This window comes from Ambystoma mexicanum, chromosome 3p, assembly GCF_040938575.1.
Source record: "Ambystoma mexicanum isolate Mex_15411 chromosome 3p, UKY_AmexF1_1, whole genome shotgun sequence".
Classification (NCBI taxonomy): domain Eukaryota; kingdom Metazoa; phylum Chordata; class Amphibia; order Caudata; family Ambystomatidae; genus Ambystoma; species Ambystoma mexicanum.
In genome coordinates this window covers 540,170,231-540,196,982 of record NC_090925.1, presented here as the reverse complement: position 1 = coordinate 540,196,982, position 26,752 = coordinate 540,170,231, and the positions used below count along the sequence as shown (strand labels likewise).

The 26,752-nt window shown below is 41.9% G+C and overlaps 2 protein-coding genes across 3 annotated transcripts in view; both read right to left on the bottom strand.

Annotated features, from left to right (window-relative positions):
• Positions 1 to 1,237: 1,237 nt before the first annotated feature.
• On the bottom strand, positions 1,238 to 6,171 carry LOC138580601 (general transcription factor II-I repeat domain-containing protein 2B-like). The gene is made up of 2 exons (XM_069651266.1): positions 5,893 to 6,171; positions 1,238 to 3,226 (listed from the first exon to the last, which is right to left on the bottom strand). Exon 2 carries the CDS (start codon positions 2,624 to 2,626, stop codon positions 1,310 to 1,312), a length of 1,317 nt encoding a protein of 438 aa, XP_069507367.1. The 5' UTR covers positions 2,627 to 3,226; positions 5,893 to 6,171; the 3' UTR covers positions 1,238 to 1,309.
• Positions 6,172 to 13,494: 7,323 nt separating this feature from the next.
• The window catches only part of B4GALT5 (beta-1,4-galactosyltransferase 5), a 239,746-nt gene continuing 226,488 nt past the window's right edge, over positions 13,495 to 26,752 (bottom strand). For both annotated transcript variants that reach the window (XM_069651263.1, XM_069651265.1), the window contains exons 8-9: positions 24,462 to 24,563; positions 13,495 to 20,394 (exon numbers count right to left, since the gene is read on the bottom strand). In XM_069651263.1, the coding sequence (XP_069507364.1) occupies positions 20,247 to 20,394; positions 24,462 to 24,563 (250 nt within the window). In that variant the 3' untranslated portion in view covers positions 13,495 to 20,246. The remainder of the gene's footprint in view (positions 20,395 to 24,461; positions 24,564 to 26,752) is intronic.

The window sequence follows — 26,752 nt, the reverse complement described above, 5'->3', positions numbered from 1 at the left end:
TGCAGTGCTGGGATGTTCTGCACCTTCTATGACAGCATTAACGAGCAAGATTTGCAGTGGTTCCAAGGAAATGGTATTTTTTTAACCTCCATTGGCAATGCTGTTTTGTTTGCCACTCTGCATGCAGCATTGTAGACAATCCTGTAGAACTGTAAGAGAAGGGTTGACGTTCAGTCCGTACAAATGTGAGGAGGAGACGCAAAGAGAAAGTCATTGAAAGAGATGTTAATGTTAAAGGATATTTGTACTGCGCACACACATCACCAGAGTGGTCCCCTGGCACTCTGGCGGCTCTGAAAAAGGGAGGGGGGTGAGTTAGTGGGAGTAAGCAGGAAAGGTGCAAGAGAGCAGTGATGTGCTGTTGGCGGCCTCAACCCGGAATTCCGTTGGCTGGGCTTGGGGTGTTTTCCGGTCAGTAGTCTTTGTGTGCTATTGTGCGAGTTCATGTGTGGTTTGTTTTGTTGTTGCAGTGTAGTGAAGTTTGTGCGGATTGTTATGAAACAGGACTAAAAAAATTACATTAAAAAAAACTTGTTTTCTGAGACAGTACTGCAGACCCAAAACCCCACCCTGTTTTACATTTACCCACCAATCCCCTACCCCCCTCCCTCCCTAGCACAAATATTCAGTGGATTACGCTGTACTTTCACGCTTCCACGTGCTACATCCAGCCATTTTCTGGATGGGAGCCATGGAAAGGAAATTGTGGAGCAAAAGACACTGTTCTATAAGGTTGGTGGGTCTGGTGTGTATGCAAACACTGTGCCAGAAGGTCTCTTTGCACAAAGAAGTGCAGAAGGCTATGGTGGAAGTGTGCAAGGTAAGGGGCAATCATCCTGGGTGTATGCATGAACTGTATGTATTTATTTGCAGTTGGTAACATGCAAGCTGTGCTGAGGGTGCACAATCATTTTTTTAAAGTGTGCAGTAAGTGGTATACTGCGGAAAACAAAAACCATCTTTGCAGTGTACACTGTGGTGTATGCATTGTGTGTGTGATATCATATGATGTGCAATTGTTTGCTATGGCATACATCAGGGGTCTCCAACCTTTTCATTGGTGTGAGCTACTTTCAGTGGAGGGCTAACAGTGGAGAGCTACTTGCGAGCGATCGGGGGTGGGGGATGTTCATAAACATTGGAACTTGTACTTATTTTTTTTTGCTGTTAATTTCCCCTTTATAAATAGAGGGAATAATAGTGCTTCACGATTATGTTAATAAAGTTCAAAAACCTCTTTATTGCATTCTTTTTTATTAGAAGCCATCTTATAAAAAGACTTCACAATGTGGGAAAATGATTGGGACATTCAGTGTGAAGGTTGACACTGCATGCCGTCCACCAGTGCTCTGTAGTCAGGTGTATAACTTGATACAGCTACTCGGATGGAGTCACTCAAATGCTCATCAGTCAGACGGGTTCGAAATTTCGATTTGAGGAAGTTCATATCTGAAAATGCAGATTCACAGAGATAGGTGGAACCAAACAGAGAAGTCACTTTTAATGCTGCTTTGCAAAGGTTACTGTACTCCTTGTAATCAACAAGGCTCCAGAAATTGGTGTGAGATTGCCTGCTTTTCAACTGAATGTCCCCTTGCAGGCTGACAATCTCCATTTCCATAGCACAACTGTTCAGGTTAAACAGCTCACCCATTTGTTCTGCAAGTTCACAAACATCGACTTCCATGAATGGGTTTGCGATGAACATCACACACGGTTCAATCCTCTCGAAATCCCTGAACCAGTCACTGAACTCCTCCTTAAGCCTGCTCAGGAGACTGCTATATTTGTCAATGTTCAGGAGTTCAGGACTAGCTTTATTGTCTGTCAGCATTTGGGTAACAGAAGGGAAATGATGCATTTTCTTTTTCACCACTTGTTCACTGAACAGGTTAAGTTTGGACTTAAATGTCTTTACTGCGCTTATCATGTCAGCAATGGTTTTACCTTTGCCTTGCAGTTCACAGTTCAGGGTATTTAATTGTTCAGTAACATCTGCCAGAAATGCCAAATCAAGTAGCCAAGAAATGCTGCATAATTGGCCGATGTCTTCATGTCTTGACCTCATGAAGTCTTTGATTTCTGGCAAAAGTGAAAGAAAGCGACGTAGTATTTTCCCCCTGCTAAGCCATCGGATTTCTGTATGTAGCAATAGATCACCATGTGCCGCAGATAGTTCTTCCAGGAATATTTTGAACATTCTGTGCTGTTTGGCCTTTGCACGAATTGAATTAATAATTCGCACAACAGGGGCCATCACATGATCAAAACCCATCACTTTTGCACAAATTGCCTGCTGGTGGATGATGCAGTGGTAGTGCAATAATGGAGGGAAATCAGGGTCTGCTTTACAACACGCAACAAAACCAGAATGACGCCCGGTCATTGCTGGTGCACCATCAGTAGTTACTGCCACCAACTTGTTCAATGGAATCTTTGTTTTGACAAAATAATTCTTGACCTCATTGTAGATATCAACACCTCTGGTTGTGGATTTCAGAGGCAGCAAGGTCAAGAATTCCTCTTTGTTGGTGAAGTCTTCAAACACCATTCGAGCAAACAGTGCCAGCTGAGCAGTATCACTCGCATCAACTGATTCATCACACTGAATGGAAAAAAACTGCATATCCTCAAATCTTTTTCTAACTGCCCCATCACATTGGCAGATAGTGCAGATACCCTCCTTGCCATTGTGTTTGCCCCCAACTGCACATCTGAAATGGCAGACATAATTTCAGGGCAGTTTTTAAAATCTTTTAAAACTGACTCTGCCACCAGAGCCATTGCCCCTTTCACCACTGCACCATCTGTAAAAGTACATTTGTGTTTTGCCAAATAATTAGCAACTTTGAAGGATGCCTCTGTTGTAGTATTTGCTTTCTTTGCTGGTTGAGTAAAAAATGACTGTTGCATCTGCAGGGCAGCTTTTAGTTCAGCTACTTTTTGGGTTCTCAGACGGCTTCCCTTAGGAAAATTCTTTTCATAATTTGTATGCATTGTCACAAAATGCCTCTCGACATTACTCTTATTTCCCACTGCCAATTTGGCACTGCAGATTAAACACACACACTTCCCTTTTACACTTCCGAAAAAGAAATCGGTCTCCCACTCCTGATGAAAATGGTAAGTCTTCTGCCTTTTGTTGGATGGTCCGCCTACTTCTGCATCCATGATTTCAACAATTCTCGTTTGTACGTTTCTTTTGGGACTGCACGCGCAATGTAATCTGAGGAGGATTTCAATGTGTTATTATGGTTTTAAAAATAATTGAGCACAAAGTTATGCTTAGTTATGCTTAGTCCAAAAATAGAAAACACAAAATCATAGTGTGGTCCAGTCAGATAACACTTTCCGCATAGTGGAAAATAAGCATGAAAGTACGTGAGCGAGCCCTACTTTTGTCTGTCGTCCCCCTACCTTTGTCAGTGGCCCCCTAAAGTTGATTCCTAGCGAACCCACTGGCGTGCTGTAGTTCAAACTAAGCTTAAATATTCCCTCTGCTGTGCTCTCTGCTCTCCTAAGCCTTTGCGCACCACTTTTTCTTTGGTGCACTTGCTGATTTTGGGCCCGGTTTAGCCCGGTTCAAAGTGAATTTGCGCTGCTGAAAAGTGACTGTACTGCCGAAACAAACTGATTCATGGAACTGTGCAAAGTGTATTTTTGCCGTGCAAAGTCTTGGCAAGGTCATTCAACAACTCAGAACTGTAATCTTTAGCTAGTTTTGGCACAGAACTTCAAATGCAAAGCACTCTTTAATTACAAGAAAAAAATCAATGTTTCTTCTAAAAAACATTTAGTTGTGGGCTACTTGCATTTAGGTTGCCCAGTGCAGTGAAGCATTGAGGAAAAAGGATAGCATGTGTTTATAACCCATGGGAAACAGGTCAATCCAATTAAGACCGCTATGTCAGGTTGGTACACAAAGTCTCATTCTTTTCACCACTCAATTCCATCCCAAAAAAGTGAACTGGTTGCTGTTAAAACTCTACTTGCTGAAACTTGTTATTAGTCCGTTCATATTTGAAAAGTGAATTTCACCACAGGTTATTTAACTTAAAAACATCCATATTGTGAATAAGCTGGAAAAGTGCAAGAGAGCAGTGATGTGCTGTTGGCCATCATAGAATTTTGGACCATACGTCCGATGCGTTATTGTCAGCGTTTACTAACCTCACTATGGTACATTTTCAAGCAAGGCCTAAGCTACCTGTCAGTGTTCAGTGGTAAACATGAAGAGACATCACCCTAGTGGACAAGGGAGACTGAATAAGCAGCTAGGTCTGTCATTACACTGATATAAAGGATGCTGGCAGGTTCACAGAGCATGGACTTCAGAGAGGAGTCCTCAAAGGTGAAGGCTGGGAAAGGGAAAAGCATGAGTTTTTTTATGTCAGGTACGCATTTGACTATGATCAAGTGGTGATCCTTCAAACAGATTGAAAGCAAACAAGCTTCAATACCCTCTCCCAGTAAAACACCAAGGATAGTTCACTTAAAAGGGTTTGCTAACCTAATATACAGTGCCGTGCTAGGTATTAGAGGACAATACCATTTTATGGAAATATATGAATTTCTTTAAACTGCATTTGCAAGTCCCGACATTTATAAATAAATGCACAACAGTTTCATCAATTCAATACTTGAATGCGGGCGAATGATGCATGCAATTCCTCAGCAAATATTGCGCCAGCCAATACATGACTGCAAACATACAGGTTGACTCTTGCTCATCTCAGTGACCCCATGTATATTAAAGGAGTCAGTCTCCCATCTGGGAAGACAATTATATTTCGGTTAAAACACTCTAAATTCTCACTCCAGTTTTCTCGATCTATAGATCCATACCATATTAATTCATTATGTGTGCAGGGGTGATAACTTGTGTCTGAGAGAGTTCATTCTTTCATTCAGGAGTGAACATGCCTGTTGCCAATTGAATGTAGCCAGATCTACTATTGAGACATGGGGCCAGTGCCATGAACTCACATTGGTGGTGAAGAAGCAAACAACATACAGAACACAATGGTATAGTGTTGCAGTCCTGCTGAGAAATGACAATTTGTTCTCTTTAAATTTAAAGCAGAGTGGCTGCGAAGTACACGCACTGTGCCATTAAAAATAAAGAAGCTCTGGTGGGCGGAAGTGCTGCTTCCATGGCATCAGAGTATGCAATTCCCTATTGAAGTATAGAAGCCCTATTGAGAAGTGCCATTAAAAGTGAAACTGTCCAGGTTTCACTTTCAGTCATATGAGTTACTTTAAGAAACGCAGGGCTCTGGCGAGGAAGTCCCGAGTGGGGGCTTCCTCGCCAGAGCCCTGCCTTCTAAAAATAACTTGCATGACTGCAAAATAGCCCAGGGTCGAAACGGAGACAAGCAGCTATAATGCTGAATGTCTCCGTTTCGCTCTGGGTCAGTCATTTAAGTTACTTTAAGAAACGCAGGGCTCTGGCGAGGAAGTCCCGAGGGGGGCTTCCTCGCCAGAGCCCTGCCTTCTAAAAATAACTTGCATGACTGCAAAATAGCCCAGGGTCGAAACGGAGACAAGCAGCTATAATGCTGAATGTCTCCGTTTCACTCTGGGTCAGTGGCAGTCATTTAAGTTACTTTAAGAAACGCAGGGCTCTGGCGAGGAAGTCCCGAGGGGGGCTTCCTCGCCAGAGCCCTGCCTTCTAAAAATAACTTGCATGACTGTAAAATAGCCCAGGGTGAGCGGAGACAGTAATCAGCTCCATTTCACCCTGGGCTCCTTTCTGCCAAGCTGCCCACCCCTCCTCTGACGGCATGTGGACACATGAGAGGAGGGGCCGCAGTTAGGTACACAGTATACAAAGAAAAACACACACATTTCACCTCCCCCCACCCACCCGACCTCACCTCACCTCAAACTCACCTTAGGCAGCCTCTGTTTACCTCTATCCACACTCCAAACGCCAGGGCAGCCACAACACGAAGAAAAAAAAAACGTGCGCCACGGTGCTTTTAAAAGAGAAAGCCCGGGATTTCCTACACAGCACAAAGGGAAACCATTCAGCCAATAGGAGCACAGCTTGCACAGCAAGGGACTTGCTCTGGCCAATCACAGGATGCATTCCATATGCTGTACAGATTAGCAGGCCTGTGATTGGTCAGAGCACTTCCTTGTATCTTTTTTTTTTTTTTTTTCTGAAAGTCAAACGCGAGCGACTTCAAAGGCTCTGGCGAGCTACCAGTCACTCGCGATCAACTGTTTGGAGACCCCTGGCATACATAATGCGCCTACACACACGTCTACCAAAGTGCAATGAGGCAAGGGAGGGGGAAACAGAGGGGAGACAGATACAACAACCCTACTGGACAAGGTGTGACATAGATGGACCAAGTGCATGGGAGGAGGGAGGGGAATGTACAGTACATGGGAAGAAGAACAAATGACAATAAGTAAAAATAACAACCAATTGTGTGAAGTGCACCGATAAGTGCACACAACAGGTGGTGGATGCACGGTTAGGTATACAGAAAACAGTCTTCAAGTGCGGGGTTTGCTAAAAAGCCAGTGCAGGGGTTTGCATGGCGGGGGGAGTTGACTTTGGCCCGACTTCACAGAGTCGCCAGGTAAGTAGTGCAGAATCAGTTTACGTCAGGCAGTTAGCCGAGGAGAGGAGCAGAAACAGCAAATGCTAAGAGAAAGGCTTTGAGGTGCTTCCGGAACCAGCAATGGTTCCCCTCAATTGTCAGGGATCCAGGAGGCTTTTGCAGAGGGAGACCACAGGCGAAAAAGCACAACTACCACCAATTGTTTTTTTGCAGAAGCTCCTGACCCAGAGGGAGTTGGAGGCGAATGAGGGAAGAGCTTGCGCACGCACATATATATATATAGGGAGTTACAGTTGAAGGTATTGAGGTCACAGGGGCAAGAAGGCCTTCCGCATAATGCAGTGTCTTCTCACTTTATTCCTTGCAGCCACTGGGAGCTATTGGCGACCTTTCAGTACAGTCGAGATACCATCCCAAGTCGCGCACTCCTCTTTTGGATGCGTTTCAGAGGGCGAAGAGTAGAAGGGGGCAGATTTAAAAAGAGCGTGTTGCAATAGTGCAGCTTAGAAAGAATACAGCTGTGCAGACAGTGATCTTTTGGAAAGTTGCTTTCGCTTGGTACCATACATTCAATGCTGCTATTGGTAGCATTTTTTTTAATGATTTGCGTAGGAGGTGGTTAGTGGGGAAAACATTTGGTAGCAATGTCGGAAGGAAAGCAGAGAGTTCCTGTTTCGATATTACACTGTATGATATGGCTAAATGAGAAAGTTGCAAGTACATATCACTGAAGTGCCACTTCATGGTAGGGGTTGGGAAAAAAAGAGTATGCTTTTAAAGAACGTTATGGCCGCTTAGCGGCAGATACCATGTACAGAGGCACTTATAACACAGTCATACACATATTGCAGAAAAAGTTTCCGTACCTCCTTTTATTGGTGATGGGTGCGCAAGTGGATGAATGTGGTTGCACAAATCTTGCAATCTTTTACTGAACTTTCGACTGGAGGTTCTGTCCAGTGACAGCACAGCAGCAGGCTGAATTTGTATTGGTACCTATGAAGTGTTGTGCAGAACTGACAGTGTTAGAGGGTAACGTCTTGGGTGGCATTGGTGGAATTGTGTGTGACCATTTACCCATATCCAATGAGGTTGTGCTGGACAAATGGTAGTGGAAAGGGAAGAAGGACTGCTCCTGCTTTACTGGGGTGTGGCCCTCACGGTACTTACTTTGGGCACCACACGTGCCACAATCTGCGCTTCTTACCTTGCTGGCCAATGGACATGGGACTTTCAGGACTATCCAATAAGGTACTGTAGGTGTGGTTCACAGGAAGGGGCGGTGAAACTGCTGTACATTACACTCTGCGTAGTGAGGCTGGCTGACATGGCGAAACGCATTGTGTTGTCTATAGGAGATGCCTTTCTACTAGATCTGCACAAGTATGCCCTGGAAAGAAACTTTGATGACAATTTCGAATTGGAAGGAGTGGTCACATCGTGGAACAGTGTCTAAGAGCATAGTTTTGCCGACATGGATGCATTTTGCAAAGACCTGGCCACTTTTGCTAGAATCATCCACTACGGAGGCATGCATATGGGTTATATGTCTTGTTTAGGCTTGTTCCGTGGACTGAAGAGGTTGCTAAATCTAGTGAAGAGGCTTTATCCCACTGCCAACATGCTTTTCTCATCCATAACATCACAAAGAGTATGGGGCACTGTTCCTGGAAGTTGTTCCGAGCTAGAGGCCGGAAGGTGTCTCATCAGCAGAAGCATGTATACTTTTTTGTCCGCTGATGGGATGTTCTTCTGAAACAATGACCTCATTATTTGTCCAAATGCTGAATTTTTCCAAACAAATGGCATTTCTTTGTCGCCCATTGGTAATACTGCTTTGTTTGCCCGTCTACAATATGCGGTGAAGAGTTTACTGTAACAATGTCTGCACAAGAAAACACAAAATCAAATAAAAAAGTGAAAAAAGTTGTTTCTCTAGAAGCATCTAAAAAAAAAAAGCTCTTTTCAGAGCCACCCATTACAACGAACTCCACCTACCCTGGTTGCAAGTTATTCCCCCACGCTCGATCACAGCACGAAAGCCACATCTGGGGATTTTAAGGATGGTGCCCATGGAAATGCGACTGTGAAGCCACAGGGATTGCGCAACAACATTACTGGGCGTGGTGTGTATGCAGAGGACTGTTGTACAGAACTGATACTGTTACATGAAGAGCTCTTCAATGTCATTGGTAGAAGCGTGTGGAACTTTTTAACAGTACACAATAACGGTGTGCTGCAAAGAAGACACTGGAAAGGGAAGAGGAAAGTTTCTGCTTCATTCAGACACGGCCCTCGCTGTCCTTGGGGAAACGCATGTGCGCATATTCCCCTTTGCCACTGACTACCCATGAGATTGGGACAATGGTGACTATCACAGCTGCGGGTGTTGGTCACTGCAAGGGCCGTTCATCATTTTTGCCATTACTGTGCATACTCAGCCGGACTGACATGGTTGCTTTTAGTTGCAGACGCACTGTAGCTCAGCAGATTTGGTGCACTATTACTTAAAGGGCAAACACATGTGGCCTGCTACTCTGTTCTGAAAAGCTACAGATTGCACAGCACCTCTGCGGTGTGCCCTTTTGTAGGGTTTCTGTGGACAACTTTCACCCAGAAAGCAGGCCTACAATGTTCCAAAACATACATACATGTGCAACGGCACATTGTGGTGTGTTTGTAAGCATGTACTTTCTGAAAAACACTCTGTACATTGCTCAACCCTGCACTTTGCGGCTGTTTGAGAGTCCGGCTCATATCCTTGAAATAAGGGCCCACGCACAGCGTGTGTGCGGTCACATGGTGACGTCGCCAATGTTCTCCTTTGGGACGGCTGTCCACTGGACGCGGTTTGGGCAAAATGCGTTGTGTGCACGTGCATGGGTGTCCTAGGCACACCGTTGCGACTTCTCCACTGACAAAAAGTGCACTCCACGTGCGCCAACCATTTTGGGAGACGCTGGCTATTTGTAGAGTACAGCAGGTGGGATGTTTATGTGTTTAGCTACCTGTAGGGTGTGGGTGGATGCCCTGACATAATTAACATTCCGTCGCATATGCTGCACCGTGGCGATGTTACCAGGACACAGAGGAACAGATACACATACACTACGCACAAAAGTCCGCTCCCACAAACATTGATAGGTGGCGGACAACATGTGGACATGCAGAGCCTGCTGGCGGCGTGCGGATGCCTCCATTTTCATTGTGGATAGGCCGGACAGCTGAGATGTCCGTAGAACACCTACCTTTTTCTTACTTGTGGTCATTGCAACAAGGACTGTGTGCCGCTGAATCAGAACCCCATTTCAGGTCAAAAAAGAATACCACACAAACACTCACCAACATTCTCATTATTACTGTTTACTTGTACACATGCATACACCTCATTTGGAAAGGGAAGGGGTAGCAGAAGCAGATACTTATTGTGGGGAAATGGGGATTTGCACAACTTGGTTGTGAAGGGAGGAAGAGATTGATGTATTACCGTAACGTCTCCCATGAAATGGTTTTTGAGGGAATGGTGGGCTCCGACATGGGGAAGGAGTACACATGCAGGTGTGCCAGTGCGGTTTCATTTTGTCCAAAATATATCCTTGTACACAACCTTTAATGTGACACAATTTGTCACCAATTCCTCCACTTTGACATCCACGCATTCCATTTCCCTATGCACAGTTTATTTCCTTTCTTTTGCCTGTATGCTGCTGTGGAAGGGTTGCCTCTTGTACTGCCTTGCTTTCCTTTCCAATATGTTCTCTTACCGAAAAGAGAATGTGTTTGGTGTACATGAAGCAATATATATATTACATAATTTATGGTTCACAGCACTGTGCATACCAATGGGGTTACTATAGAAAGTCATTGCGTCATGAGGGAAATTTTCATCCTGCCACTCTAAGGTGCTTGCCATTGCTGCATTACAAAAAGACACGTTATACTTCTGTACTATTGCATACTGCAGCACCTGTGCAATTATTAAACAAAGTGTAGGGTCCTTACTACATTGTGGTGACGTTCAGGTCTAAGCACTTTCCAGTTTTTACTTTGGCCGTTGGTTCTTTGTTCCCCTTTATAGTAGCAGTGCAGTAAGATTGGTGAAGGCAGACGTCACTTATGTTGTTGATGCATTCCCTTATGGTGCACTTTGTCCTGTTTGCTTCATAAGTACGCAATTTGCAAACCTATTCTATTTTCCCTGGCAATTCTTGCACATGGTGCTGTTTGTCTATGTTATTTGCTTTTGGTGATTGGTACCACTATGTAAGGGAGCACCTGCCTTCCTCAGCAGGTTGGATACCACACGATCTCCGCAAACAGACGCATAGTCCACGACTGCTGTCCGCATTAACATGGTGCCAGCAGTTGGACTATGTTGCACAGTTCTTGTTTACAAACTAAGGGTATCCTGCTAAAAACCAAGGAAATTCACTGACAAAAAACGTTGTTAAAAAGGACGTTATGGTTAAGTTGCACTAGTAAAAACCTATGCAATTCAATCGACAAATGTTGTTACAGGGACGTTATGGTTACAGGTAAAACCGGAAAACCACAGAAATTCGCAAGTTATGGTCGGCTAAGCAACCATAACTTTCTCTACCCCTGTGCGCTGCAAGGACTAACACCCATGACATCAAAGATGAAATTACAAATGTCATTCATGACATGACTGATGACATCACATGTGCGGCTCCCTCTTTTTTTGTTCAGTGACATATGTACACTGGGTGCTTATCTTCACTGGAAGTCAGGAACTAAAAGTGGGAAAGGTGCTATATTTTTTGACCTTACCCTTCTCATATGTTCTAACACTACTCTCCTTAGGGTTGAGTCACATCATAAGATACATATACATAGGCGAAGAAGCAAGCCTGAAACACAGCAATCAGTTCTGTGCATGAACATAAGAGGTGAGGGTATGAACACTTTCTGGTGGTACTCCTACTTTTTTGTTGACTTTACTTTCTCTATGTATGCTCATATTTGTATACATTGTGGTCTCTTTATGTGTTGTGTATAGTAGTAAAGTAATGTAGTAAGAGAGGCATTCATAGCTACTTATTGCATGTGTCACACGGCAGAAAGGTCTCAAACGAAAGCATTCATCATTGTACGATCCAACATCCAAAGATTTTGATTATTACACCTGTATGATGCATTCTGTAGACAATTGCAACGTTTCTACATGACTGGGCGCATTTACTGGAAAGAACTCTGTAATGAAATGGTGTTTATAGCAATGCATTCCTTAAAGTACTATGTATCTCATGATAGTTCTTCCAATGATTCTGATAGTTTTCTGCCAACATTAAAATGACAATCCCTTGTGGAGGGTGTTTTGAAAACTATATACAAATATGTCGTCATCAGTCATGTCATGAATGACATTTGTGATGTCATGTTTGATGTCATGTGTGTTAGTCCTTGCAGTGCACAGGGGTAGCACGAGTTATGGTTGCTTAGCTGACCATAACTTGCACATTCCAGGGGTTTTTCAGTTTTACTTGTAACCATAACGTCCCTGCAACAACTTTTTTTGTCACATATATATATATATATATATATATATATATATATATATATATATATATATATATATATATATATACATATATACACATACATACATACACACACATAATGGGAAGGTGGTGGGTGGTTTTGTCGATGCAGGGGGGTTCTGCTGTGGATAGTTTATATTCATAAAACATTTTAAAATCACCATACTTTATTTGGATTAAGATGCTTAGAACTATCATTCTAGTGCTATTCTAATAATATAATCATGCTCTTTTGTATTATTTCATGTCAGACCCCTTCAGGGTATAAGTGCTTTAGTAATATGTGTTCTCATTTTTCAGTCTTAAATGGTTCTCGATTCATCAACCTCTGAAGAATGAAAGGCTCCTTATGCAGGATTCAAACTTTCAAAGTGCAGGCTGCCCTCATATCAGAGACCAACGCTTTACTCAAATAGCTACCCACCCTTGTGCACCAAGAAGAGTTCCTTGGCTTGTCCTCTGATGTCACAGATTTTCTAAATCACTCCATACAACTAAACATTGCTCAGATATAGGTATTTTATACAATATGTTAGATATACGTAGTATGGTTGGATTTAAGAATAGTGCAACACAAAGGAAAGGGCCATAGAACTAAGAGAACCCTTAAAAGACATTTGGATACAATAAAGTAATGCTCGCAAGGGAGAAGTACCTGTATAGAAAGCAGCCAAATTTAATTTTCCAGCAAAGGTGCAAGCTATGTTAATCTGCTTTTATACTGTGCCAAATCACCAGTGTAGCAGTATCCAATCACCTGGATTGTATGAGAGTTTGACATTGTAACACCACCCATGGTGCCCAGGCCTTAGTCTGTGGAAGAAGAGGAGTAGTGAAGAGGTAAGAGGAGGGGAACGTGAGCCCAACTGCAACAGTAGGGGATGGAGGGAAAGGAATCTTTGTGATCGCTTTGAGAGCATGTGGCTCTGTTAAGGTGGACCATCACTCTGGGTTGCAGAAAGGAGGTAAATTCTAAGCATAGTATGCATGTATGGGACGAATAAAGCATGCAATAAGGACTCAGCACAGCAGTGAGCATAAGGTATGCACCCAAGGAATTAAAGAGAAGGTGCAGAGGTAGCTGGAATGGGTATGGGGTGGTCTAGATGGGTAATGAGAGGAAAGAATGTTATGGGGTAACCTAATGCAGTTCACTACAAAAAGGAGTGCTAAATACAGGCATTTCTGGAAAAGAGACAGGGGAAAAATGACAGGGGGGAAACTAGAGACTAAATGCCTACTGCAGTGTTAAGGCAGGCAGGGAATTATGCAGACTATAGGGTCCTGATCGTACATTTCTCTCTGTTCCGACAGCCAATAGTATTTTGTATTCAGTACCACAAATATTCACACGCAAATACAAATATATACTTTATTATACATGTATTTATATACATACATACATATGTGAACACATATGCGTATAAAGATATGTTATTTTCATAAAAATCATTCATAAATTAAATACAAAATGTACAAACCCATGGGTAAATTAAACAATTAAAAAAAATACCTTTTCAAAAGGAGTGTGCTTTAAAACATTTCCCATTTCAGTGCAAAAATGTACATCTGGTACTTCTAAAATACGCTTAAGAATGCTCTGAAAACAACTGCACAAAAACAATCTGCAATGTCATGCCATTTGAACTGCAGCAAGTACTCAAGACATGGATCTTGCACAAATTCCCTCAACGGTTAACTGACCGGAGGCTTTTTATGCAATTTCAAAATACAGTATCAGATAGGCATGTATAGTTAGTTACGTGTAGATCTTCTAAATTCTCTGCTGGATTTCCCCCGGGAAACGTCTGCACACAGCAGCGAAAAAGCTACTGTTTTTCACATTTGCTGTTATACATTTTGATCAATGAGAATTTCTGCTTCATCGCATGCAGTTGTAATTTGTTAGCAATGACACATTTTTTCAGTATTTGACATGTTGATTGATGAAAATGATGTCATTTTGAAAGATTTGTAAAAAAGTAAAGGGAACAAATATTGAACAATACCATTGTCATTGATCCTGAGGTATTATAAGCCCTTGTGTTAAACCAGTGACATTCTTTGTCCTAACAATGTACCCTGCAACCAACTTTCAGCGTCTCATCTTGAAAATAAATGTTTTAACCAATGAGTTCAATACCATTTTTTAAATTGCTTGCAGCATGAAGACAAAACTATTTGGGATTGAAACACATTCTACAATTGAAAGTAATTTAAGATGCATACTACTGTCAACACCAAAAAGTCGTCAAGTTTCCTCATGTCGTGTGCGAGTATATCGTCCGATCCGGATGTCATTCATTACACTCTGGAACTTGGAGTTTTGGTTTTGCTTTTTAAATTCAGTACAAGTCCCAGAATTCAGAAGAAAAAGAAAACAGGATGGCATGACCAACTCAAGCATGTGGAAACTTGAAATGTTTGCAAAAGTAGCATCAGACATAAAAGTATACAAAAAGAATGAATGATATCAGTTCAAAATGTAAAAACGGGTTCACACGAAACACATGGCCATGTAGACTCAGAGGAAAATAAAAAACAGTCTGTTTATTGCTCTCGGCTCTTAAAAAAGTCAATTCTTAATTATGGATCAATTACATTATCCAGTGTCTCTTCATGAAACATTGTGTTTTGAAACAAAAACATATTCAATATGAACAAATGTACCAACATTATCCAAGACATTTCCTTGTCCTCTCATACAGGTTGATAACTAAAACGCAAAGCAAAATGGATTACTTCCCCCCTGCACACCCCAAGGTGAGGTTTGGTCAGTCACACCCTACAGAAATGTAATAGGTGATCATATGTCCATGTAATAAAATAACATACACCACAGCAAGTGAGACCACAAGGCAAATCATATTAAAAATTAAAAACAATAAAAAAAGAAATCCCCAAAAACAGTTACATACAGTATATTTTGCTTATACACGGAAATAAATCTGTTGGTTTAGTACAGTATAGAGCAGTCTCTCCCAGCTACCAGGCACACAGTAATCACCCACTGAGAACTCTGTATACATTTTGGAATTCAACAGCTTAAAAGGCCTTGTTCCACAGATAAAGAGGTAAATCAAATACTGAAACCATACACAGCATTGAGAAGCTGGTAAGACTCTGGTATAAGAGTATGGCCAACTATCTCATGACAAGCACTAATGGACGCGGAGCGCATGGCACCATAGCAAACCATTATCAGTTTACCATGTGTACAACAGTGGCAAGTCCATTACTGCACATTGAAGCCCATGTCGGAAAACATTGTATAGCCTACACATTTCCCAGCTGCTATCTACAAAGGCGCTGTGAAGGAACGGATTGTCCAATAAAACCATTTTCCCATAGAACAATGTAGTATTGATTGCACATAACAATGAAACAAACAATACATGAAACTGTAGTGGTTCACATATGACCCTTTTAATCTGTTTGTGCCAGTGCATCCTATGTCCTTTAGTAATTAAAACAAATCTTTTTACAGACTATGCTATTGGAAAAATATTACAGGTTTATAACCAGATATTAAAGTATGTCCCAAATTGTGCTTCTGGAAATCAGAATCAGGAGAAACTAAATGTTACCTTCTTAAAGTCAAACATTAGCTTGATGTCGCCTTTGTCAAAATTCACTTGAATGAGGCATGGAAAGAGTAGACCAGAAGAATGAAACCTTCAATAGCAATAAATTAAATGCAAGGGATGGTTCCGTCGATTTGCCTTATAGGCGTCTAAAACCATAGAGCAATTGAAGGTGCACTCTGCTCTGATGACACCTTTTAAAGATTACTGCAGAAAATTATTTATTTAGATCTAAAATATCATACATGCCGACTGGTCGTCCAGCATTTTCTTCCAATAAATTAGCATTTTTGTTTACCACAAAATGGAAACAATGAAGAAGAGAAGCAAGTTCAGAAGACACAACTACACACAGTGCACATTCCCGGCAGAGACAGCGACATGAATCTAGCAGAGGGAAGCCCAGCCAAAAGGTTAAGGATTTCATAGCCTCTAATTTGTTTCTGCGAACAGTAGAAGACAACCCTACCCTAATCTCACCACTGAGCTGGGCAAAATAAGTGTGTGTGAGGTCCAGGTTTCCAAAAACTGCAACAGGCAGACGATTTTAATTTGAAGCACATTTTGTAAACCCTTTAGTAACCAGTCCTGTCTTGGTGCAGACTGCGTGGGCACATACTAGACATGTTCTTTAAAACGAGGATATAGTTTTCAGAGACCAATCCTCTGAACAGGACACAAGGTTATGATATGATAGGTTATTTATTACCCGCTTAATACCCAAAGGTTTCTAAGTGAGGACCCAGGGATTGAACCTGTGTTGCTCGCGTCGTCTTGCTTCCAAGGCAAGTACGTTGCCCCTGAGCTATCCTCCCGAGACTATATGACCAATATCATATATGATAAATATCTATATGACAATATCATATATGACATGACAAATATCTTCCAAGGGGTCTGTATCATGTAGGTAGTTTTGAAAAAGTCCTGGCTTTTCAGTTTGCTTGCTGGGACTTGTAGCCGAATTTACCATCCAGAGAAAAACACGCTTATTCCCGCATTCAAAGTGAAAATGCAGTAATGTCTCAAAGGGTCATATGACTTGTGGCAAATGGGCAGCTTTGGAGAAACCCAGCAACTGTGCGGTGCCAAATCTGTTTTGAGCACACACCCAAAATGAGTTGATGCATGTGATAAACTAATACAAATGGATTTATGTTGGAAAAGTACATTAAAACAAGTATCTACATACACGCTGACACACACACACACACAACTGCAGTACTAGACCCAAAAATATTTCTGTTGGTAAAATGTATGCCAGCGCTCTGAAACCTGTGGCTCTCCAAATGTTTTGGACTATGTCTCTTATTTCCCATCATCATGGACTATGTTGAAAGGGGCTCATGGGAGTTGTAGTCCAAAACACCACATGATCCAAAGGTTGCAGACCCGCAACGTAGGGCATTGTGCTCAACATGTTTACAAGCCTCTCACTGGTAGTTCACAACACAATGGCAAACAATGTGGCAAATCAAGGCTTTTTTCTACATATGGGGTATTCCAATAAAATGGGGTCGTGCACTACGACTAAGTGGTGACACATGTTAAACACTCATCCTTCACCTCACTATTGTCATTTCTGAGCCTAGAGGTGATGGCTGTGAATCGTTCAAATAGCAGTGTTCAGGCAAGTTGTGCCAGCACAATCGCGCCAGCCAAACCACAGAACCCCATTGTAAAGAAGTATATGTGGATGGCCAATGGTCATAGAAGGACTCTGGCCTTAAGAAACATTGCTGCGTTTCCTGCAGAAAGCCTAGCAAGTCAAATGAATTAAGTTATTGCAAGATAAACATAGAAAAATAAAAAGTAAACAGATGTTGAATAACAAATTCAAGGCAGCTACCAAAAGTGACACTATTCAAATACTGCTCTCGAGTAAAAGGGCAACAGCTGTCACGTCACACAGACACAGACAACTAGAGCAGGCATTGTTACCAGTAAGATAAGGAAGAAACAGTGCAACCCTGAGATGGACTCTGCTGTTGTCAAAACGTCAGAAAGTGTGAATGAAAAAAGGTCTATCAAAATATTTTACCAGCTGAGTGAACACATTTGTAAACTGCCAGCTGGGATAGTAAAACTAAACAACCTTTCTGGGAGACAATCTGGCTTTTCTGTGTATGATTGTTTTACACACACACGCACACACACAAATACACACACGAGTTAATGTTTCTTCATGTTTCTTCATGTCAACATATAACATACGCGTCGATACACTGTATACATAAGTATATATGAATATTTTGGCATTGAAAGATGAAGCACTGAAATGTAAGAGCAAATATGTACACCACGTTCTAGACTAGGGACTGCCCCTTGTCTCCCAGAAACGCTGAAAGAATTTAATGAAAATAAAAGAAACGGTTGGTTTAAATCGTATGTCGCAAATGGTTTTGGATTCACATGCAAAATGAATAGCAAACTCTTGAGGTTTTAAACTCTTAGATATGTGTATTTATAGACATTATATACACAAACACACCACAACACACACACACACAGACTATCAAGTATGTTCCGATACTCCACTGCATAATGAATCCTGTTATTTTGGGGTTCAAAGGTTGGCAATGAAAAGCCAATATGTCTCAAACAATGTCAACGTAAGAACTTTCTAGACACAAGTCTCTCTCTGGCACTGCACACAGAAAACACAATATATTTTAAATTAAATATATACATAGAAGGGATAATATGGTTCTTTAATGCCATCAAGGGGATCGGGCGACTCAATCTAGGGTACATTTTTGCAGAACCCCAACCCAGCATTTTAAGAATGTAATACGGGTTTCCAGTTATTTAGATCAAGGTGTATCATTTTGCTTCTGTTAATTTTTCTTTATTTTGGGCAAAACTACATTTGTTTCACTACGTTTGTGTGACTGTTTTCTGAAAGAGTGTTTTGTTGTCTGCTTTATTGCAGTGTCTGACTTTTCTTTTTCTGTGGCTTTGCTGTGCGTTTGCGCAAGGGTGGTGGCATGCTGCGTGTGAACCCTCTGCCTGCAGCCCTAGGCAGGGCACCAGAAGTGACTCTTTGTGCAACCCAGCCATTTCTAGAAAACGCCATCTAGCTACTATCTCCCTAGGCGCGCTCCAAGCAGCGTAGGGACCCTGGCATGCGTGCTCTGCTTCAGAATGTTATCCCGCCTGGTGGGGGGCGGGGGGAGCTCACGTTTTGTTTTCACATGAGATCAAAACTGTAATATTCGCTTATTGACAATAGAAATTTGAGCACAGGTTTAGACTAGATCAGATGTCTACATCCGAAAGGGCTGTGCGGCCACTCCCAGCACGGCCGTGAAAAACATAAGGAGACACAGAGGTGCCCCCACGCGGCCCTCGACAACTCTGGCTAGCTCAGCAAATACTGCTAAGCACAAGTATCCATGACGTAATTTACAGCAGTGGTCTAAAAAGTCATAATTCACAGGAATTAGGTCATAAACCTGAAATATATTCACCAATTCACATGAATTTGACCACTCGTGTGTTACAGATTTGAAACAACAGAAAGCCTACAAAATCATTGTTGTTCAGATGTTATATCAAGAAACTCTATAACAGGGGATACGCAGGTAAATCATTATGATTGTGGTGTTCCAATGAGGTTTGCTAATCACACAGACTTTACCCTTGACCCAATTCTAGGACCACCATTATACAAAGGTACTGGGTTATTATTCTTATAGGATAGCAGATGTACAGAATCATAGAACCCTCAAAAACACACAGACACACACAAAAAGTAAACTTTCTTAGACTTTGAGACTTTGGATCCATATGGCATACACCATATATAACCACACAGAACGTGGAGCATTACAGTAATTCTTGCAAGTTCAGGATGGGGGCAGTTTCACTCCCCCCTGTGTACATTAAGCACCAATGGGCCATGCAGGGAAATGCTTGCCCTTTAATAATGTGGCCCATCTTATCAATTGTGAACCACGGACCATCGGCGAGCAACAAAACGTATGTTTAAATGGCGTCCCAAAATGCACCAAAATGCACCATATAAGCATACAACGCAGTCGTACATGTTAGGAAAAGAAACCAAGTGTAGAAATCTCTTTCTGGCATGATACCCTTGTTCGTTGATGAAGGCAGCCGGCTTATTGAATGGTTCTAGAGTAATGAAGCTAGAACCGTCGAGGTCATTCATTCTTTCTGCGGCAGCTGTTGAAGGATTCCTTTGTGATGGCGCCGTGTCTAGTTGTCAGCAGATTGAGGCGAAGAACAAGCTCCCAGGTGCCCTCTTTTACACAAAGCTGAATAAAATCATCAAGCACAGTGCTATGGAAGGACCATATCCATGAACATCATCCATCCGTGCTCCAGCTCTCAACATGGGGTGCAAGTTTCTGTCCTCTGAGGGCCCCCCTCAGACATTTGTTAAAACAGTCATGAATTGTCTGTCCCTGTACCTGGCAACTCCAAAACAAACAACTGTTTCTCATTCGAGTTCTCAATCTTGTTTTGGATGAAGAACTAAGTACAGGTGTTGTCTCCTCTAAACCTTAATAATCATTGACCAGAGCCAGCTCCGGAGTCAAGTCTACGGTTATATTTGTGTACAGCGGGCTGACCGTAATATTTGGAAAGTAATTCAAGTTATTCAAACCATCCAACGTCTGCCTCTCTTTGGACTTCCTCAGCAAAGAATACCTGGTTAAGGGAAAAGGTAAAAGAAGAGAAAGCATTGCATCAGTGAGAAAGGTTTCCAGCTTTAACAGTCTTCAAACAGTCGACACGTCCACAGTATAAACATAGTCATGTTCAGAGTCATTTTGCACACTCCGCAACATCACAAAAATGCAAGCAGATTCACGGGCACATGTAATTTTCTGGCCTCTCAAAATGGCAATCTAACTTGATATCCCCCCCCCCTAGTAAATCTATGCCTTTCACCCATACCTTTCCTCTGTTATTCACCTAAAGCCCATACGAAAAGCAACTGGGTGGTTTTGAGGACTGTATAAGCAGACTAAACTACTTCAATCAATACGATTGTCCATAGCTCCTGCCACTTTTACTTAATTTAAGGAGCTCAGCTTTGCTTTGCTTCCCAGTGAACAAGTTGTTACGTGGGGCCCCGGAATAAAGGCCATAGGGTCAATAACAACTCTTGACTCTATCTCCTGGAGTAGTGGGCTTTGCTACATCATATTTCAGCAGCAGCGTTAGAGACCATAACCAAAAGGATCCTTTTTATTATTTTTGATAGAGTACTTAGTAAGCACTGATCTAGCTTCAGGAAGCAACAAAGCTCTTTACAAGTCATAAGGGAGGAACACCGTGAGAAAAGCATAGATAAAGGGTAGCGGGGAGCCAACAATGGGGAGAGCGCATGCAATTTGGCACTAAGGGATCTACAAACAAACAGGGGATGAAACAGGAAGGTGCAGTTCAGCTAGTCTCGGTGTGCAGTGGAGGGTAGGTGGACCTAGGTATTAGGGAGGTGCCATTCAACAAAAAGTGGTGCAAATCCTTCAGATATCAGTGGAATGTATGAGCACTTAAAAGAAAATCCCAAATCACCAACTCAGCTGAGAACAAACAGATGACAATTCCAGTTACACTGCAACCATTAGTTAGAAAACTCAAAGTTCATTGTGCGTTCCAAGGTGACACGTTCTGAAGTCACGACGACGCTTTCCCTGCAATGTTCTGACTTGGCTATCATTGCTTCCTTTTCCAAAAAAGGCCACACAAACTGATATTAATATGTACCTTATGCTCCAAAACATTTACAAATCCTCTAGACCTGCCCATCTTCCCTAGTCCACTTATTTTGTTGGTGGGGAGGATCCTTAAATGCAGGATTATGGTAGAACATCTAGCTCAGGCCCTTCACATTCTTAAGAATACATTACACCTACATGGCAAGTTCCTTAGGGTACGTATTCAACCTAAGATAAATGCACTTGAGCTATGGTGACGGGTGACAGAATATTTACGAGTGCTTTCTGCAAAATGGTACATGTAATCACAAGCACACTTCGTGCAGTGAAACTTGCATTTGCTATTTACTGCAAACAAAGTTTTCTTGTAGTAAATGTCAAACGTTTCAAACATTCCCATTCACACCAGCAAGGTCGAGTAAAATCTCTTCTCCAATGCAAATGGGCCAGTAGATTTTGCAAGCCTTGTAGCTTCATTCAGGAGTAAGGCTGAACCACTCAAAGGATAATGAGATAGGCATGACATTATTTGTTATTGGTGGATTGGCAGATTGCACACTACATCGGGTAGTGGGACAAACACTAGCTCGTGTGGTGTTTATTGCTGAACAGAAGGGAGATCCCAAATATGTCAAATTTTGGGGACTTCATGGCTCACTTAGGCTTTCAGAGAGGTCTATAAGCAACGGGTGTAACGGTTGCAAACTTTTGCCACAAAGAGTACAGATTTGCCACAGAAATGCAAGTGTTAAAGTTCAAGGAGGAAATCATTGGTAATGATGTGGTCCTAAAATAATGAAAGATATAATCAAGAAACTGCACACTAACAAAGAGGAGAGGCGGGCCATAGAGTTCAGCGTCATCGTAGTTATACCACTGTGTCGTCCTGAAGGCCTGTAGTCCTTTGTTGAGGCATTCCACTTAGAGGGGTGACAGAAACACAACTGAACTGAATCAAGATGTGATTTGTGTTAAAAACAGCTGTGTGAAGATCAAGTGAGTTGAAGTTCTAGCGTAAGCAAGATGAAGGTCAAATATATGGTGTGGCTGACCTCATTGTCTATGCAACTATCTTCTGAAAAAGGGCTCTGTATATTCAAGGCAGTTAAAAGAGAGAGCAGCTCCACAATCACTGTACACTGCTGGGATGTCCAAGTGGTCTAAAACACGTGCACGTCTTCCTTTGATTGGAATGCAAAAGGCAGTTGTTGCTAACTTCCCATCTATGAGAAAAGGTTTCTACTTGCCCAATCAGCTGTAGGAGTGGTGGGTACTGTGGTACCACACAGCCCACCTTCTTCGCTCACCTCTTCCTTTCACAGGACTGTAAGGCCCGAGGCAACAGCCAGCTATGTACTGCAGCAACTTCCGTCAGGCTCTCAGAACTTCAGCCAAGTAGACGGGTGCATGAGCGTAGCAAGGAAGGATAGCAGGAGATAAGATGGGATGGAGTGTCTTTAGAAAGATGAGAAAGTCATTTGTTTTTACATTTCAAGAGGGAAGGAAAGAGGTCTGACAGAAGTGGGATGTCGTGCAAAGATAATAGATTCTTATATAATTTAATATTGGCTCCTAACGGTAACATGGCCGGATATCAGCTATCATTTAGAAGCTTAGGAAGGTACCGGGAAACACCAGTTTCATGTTACGTTACACATAGCTTCCTCAATACACCTCCATCTTCTGCACCGTTAGCATGTAAGGAATGGTCATGAAGAGGAGGTGATGTGTGTTCAGGAAAATAGAACAACCATGATGAGGTGTTTTCAACCAGAGAGCATCAAGTGCAAACAAGAGAACTTAATGCTCATTCATTCTCTATGAAATACTCACGTGTTTGGAAAATATGAGCTTTGTAGATGGAAGGTTATGTCCAATTTCATTCATCTTTATGGATATAAGTTGTTTGACCTACTAAACTTGACCTACTGCCGATTTGTCATAATTTTTTTTGGTCTCATTATTTTTCACCTCGTAGGGGGGATCCCCCATCCCGCACCCGCCGCCCCAGCTTTCCCCAACTCAACCTATTTTCTTACCCCATTCCACAGTTATTTTTTAATCAAAAGATACCATTTGACCTACCGAATTCGACCAAAAGGATGCGCTCAAATCAGAGTAGGTCAAGTTGGCATTAGGTCAACTATGCCAATTACGTCTTTACAACTTCAATAGCCCTTCTACATGTGCTACTCTTTGAACTTCATGTCATTCGGGCTGGTTCATAGCTAAAAGCAGTAAACGGTGACTTATCCTGGTTTATAGTGACATCTTCGAATGTAATAATTTCGAATGCCTTAATGTCGAATGAAAAATGTGAACAAAAAAAGTTGAATTTTTTGTAATTTTTTTTTTTAATGGGAGGGTTCCCCCCAAACTCCTCGTTTTTTTATTGACCCTTTTTTACTAACTAAACCCAAAAAAACCTATAAAATAAAAAAAGCTATATTTGAAAAAATAATTTTTACATTTTTTTCGACATTAATGCATTCGAAATTGTGCATTCGAAATTTTAACTGGATACCACTTATCCTTGATGCAAACCTCCTACACGATTCCCAAACAGGTTACTATGAGTAACTCAGGCTTATTCCTAGTAATCATATCAACGTCTTTGTGGGAGTATCAAATGGCCATCTTGACGTTTAAATCAAAGGTTTAGTCAAGGTACTTCATAGTCACTTCTTTGTAAATCGGCCTCGTGTTGCTGGAGACTCATAGTGGAGACAGGATTACATGTAACGCATATACTGCATGCTAGCCACACTCAAGGCAAAGAGGCTTTAATGTGCTCTGACTAGTATATTAACATTTAACTTGCAAAGGCACCACACCTCTATCCCTCTGATGGTGCAATACAAGAAAAAGTCTCAGCACATTTTGGCAAGATATGTTTCCCAACTCCCCTTGAAAACGTGAAAGACCTTAGTATGGAGGGTAATGTTAAAATCAATTAAAGAGGAATCTTTTTAATCCCCGCCAAGCCAAAATAAAAACCAGCAAAATAACAATCACTGTTTCAAGGAAAAATCAAAACAACTGAAGACGAACCTTCCCAAAAACTGAACTTCTCCTCGGTGGTGGTGGGGGATCGATGTGTACTTTCCAATGTTGCCTTTTGGCCGAGACACAGAGTAACCTGCAAAGTTTACCCTAAAATGGAAAGGTATGTTTAATTACATGTCAATTTGAAATAAGAAGCATAAACAGACCGGAACAGAGAGGTTGAGAGTTGTGTCTTCAAAGAACTAGTAGGTGTGCCAGTAAATAATGCATAGCAAAAACAAAGAGGTGATGATGGCTGGAAGGTTTAGAATGAATCCTAAACCTCTGGCAATTGCTCTGGGCAACCCTCCAGACCATCTTTCTTCACCTGCCAATCCATTAATGAAAGGGGAAAGACCACATGTAAATCAGGCTTGGTCCCATCTCTAAAAGGGCAGTCTAGCTCAAAATGCTAGGTCGCATCCCTTCTGCATAAGACCACAAGCATCCCCAGACATGTTTCGGCCTCATTGGCCTAGAGACCAAAGCATGTAGGTTATAAGGGTACCTGTAAACCAAATGGTCCTTCTGGTAAATAATAGGATTCTATTTTTAAAGATGGACCTTGGTGATGAGGTTGGACAGACAAAATTCACAATTATATTCAGCACAAAAAACACAATATTAAAAAGCCCCACAGATTTTCGAAAACGAATCGTACTTTTGTCATCTTATTCTTACCACCTTTCATACCTACACATTCTCTCACACAACCAATGCCAAAATTCACAACAAAACACCAAAGGTCCACCTATCACTGTAAGCTCTACTACACAATACGAGACAAGAACGCACTGTTGTCCATCTCAAACTGGAAGGGACAATTAATTTGGCCAGTTCGAGAAGACTGGGAGCATTAACTAGACCTGTCTAAACACGCATCCTTCGTTGGAGGTAGCTGTGTGTGCCAAATAACTTCACCAACAAGTGTGGTGATGTCATTATTTGGTTGTTAACTCAAACCCCGGAGACGGTCACTGGACCAAGTGTTCAATGGGAAGGTGGTCTCTGGCATTTGCATTGATTTGCAGATACAACACTAGAAGCTTTGCAGTAGTTTCCTTCTCGAGCACTGTGGATTCATCCCTGAGTTTGCGCCACCCCCTCTAACAAGTATTGGAGAGAAAATATTGGAAGACATCTTCCACCAGAGTATGTTGTTATTGTGAGGGAAGACTTACACCTCATTGTTTGTCCTGAAAAAGGTCGGAACCACGCCTGGCTGCAATTTCAAGCCCCTGTTTAGCCGACCGAAACATATGTAGACGCTGTCAATAAGCTATGCTATTGTTCATATATACAGACCAATAGGAGATATGGGTGTAATGTGAATAACAAACTGTCCGTACAAATACAAGAAGGGATCCAGTGATAGGTGGACATTTTGTGTTTTGTTGTGAATTTTGGCATTGGTTTTGTGAGAGAATGAATGGGTAGGAAAGGTGGCAAGAATATCAAAAGTATGATTCGTTTTTGAAAAATCTGTGTGGCTTTTTAATATTGTGGTACTTTGTGAAATAAATTGATGTTTTTGTTCTGAATATAACTGTGAATTTTGTCTGTCCAACCTCATCACCAAGGTCCATTTTTTAAAATAGAATCCTGGAGACCCAAGCTCCCCTCCTTCCCCAACAATGCCGAGAAATGACTGGGGATGCTTGTGGTCTCGCACAGAAGGGATGTGATCAGGGAGTTCAGGCTGAATGGCCCCTTTTGGGGTGCAACCAAGCCTGAGTTGCATATGGTCTTTTCCCTTTCATTTTATAGAACACAGTACAAATAACAACAGTATTCACTCCGATCCAACGAGCAGTTGACAACAGATCTGAACTACAGAAGGTGTATATATATACAAATGAGCATTGGAATAATCAGTTACAGCTTAATTCAGAAAAAGATATAAGTAATGGGTCAGCAGGTGACAAATACATATTACATGAGGAAGACATCGACCTGGAAAATCAGCAAATAGAACTTGCAAGGGCTGCCAAATGTATACTGGGCGGTAACCCACCGGCTGCATAGTGTCCCATTGGTCCTCCGTGTCACTGGCCCAAGTAACTGCACACAGCCACTGCTTAGCCGTCGGTTCATGGGTTTGAGCCACAATAACATACAGCACACCGCCAACAGCATGCGTAGCCCATCAAGTTTACTCATACGCTTCTCTAAACCTTCAACCTGTGAAAGAGGCACTGCAGAGTGGTGACCTCAATGTTTCAATCAAGCATATCTGTAAGGGCAGCACAGACATCTCTTCAGTACCTATCCAGTTTTGGACATCCCCATAAAATGTG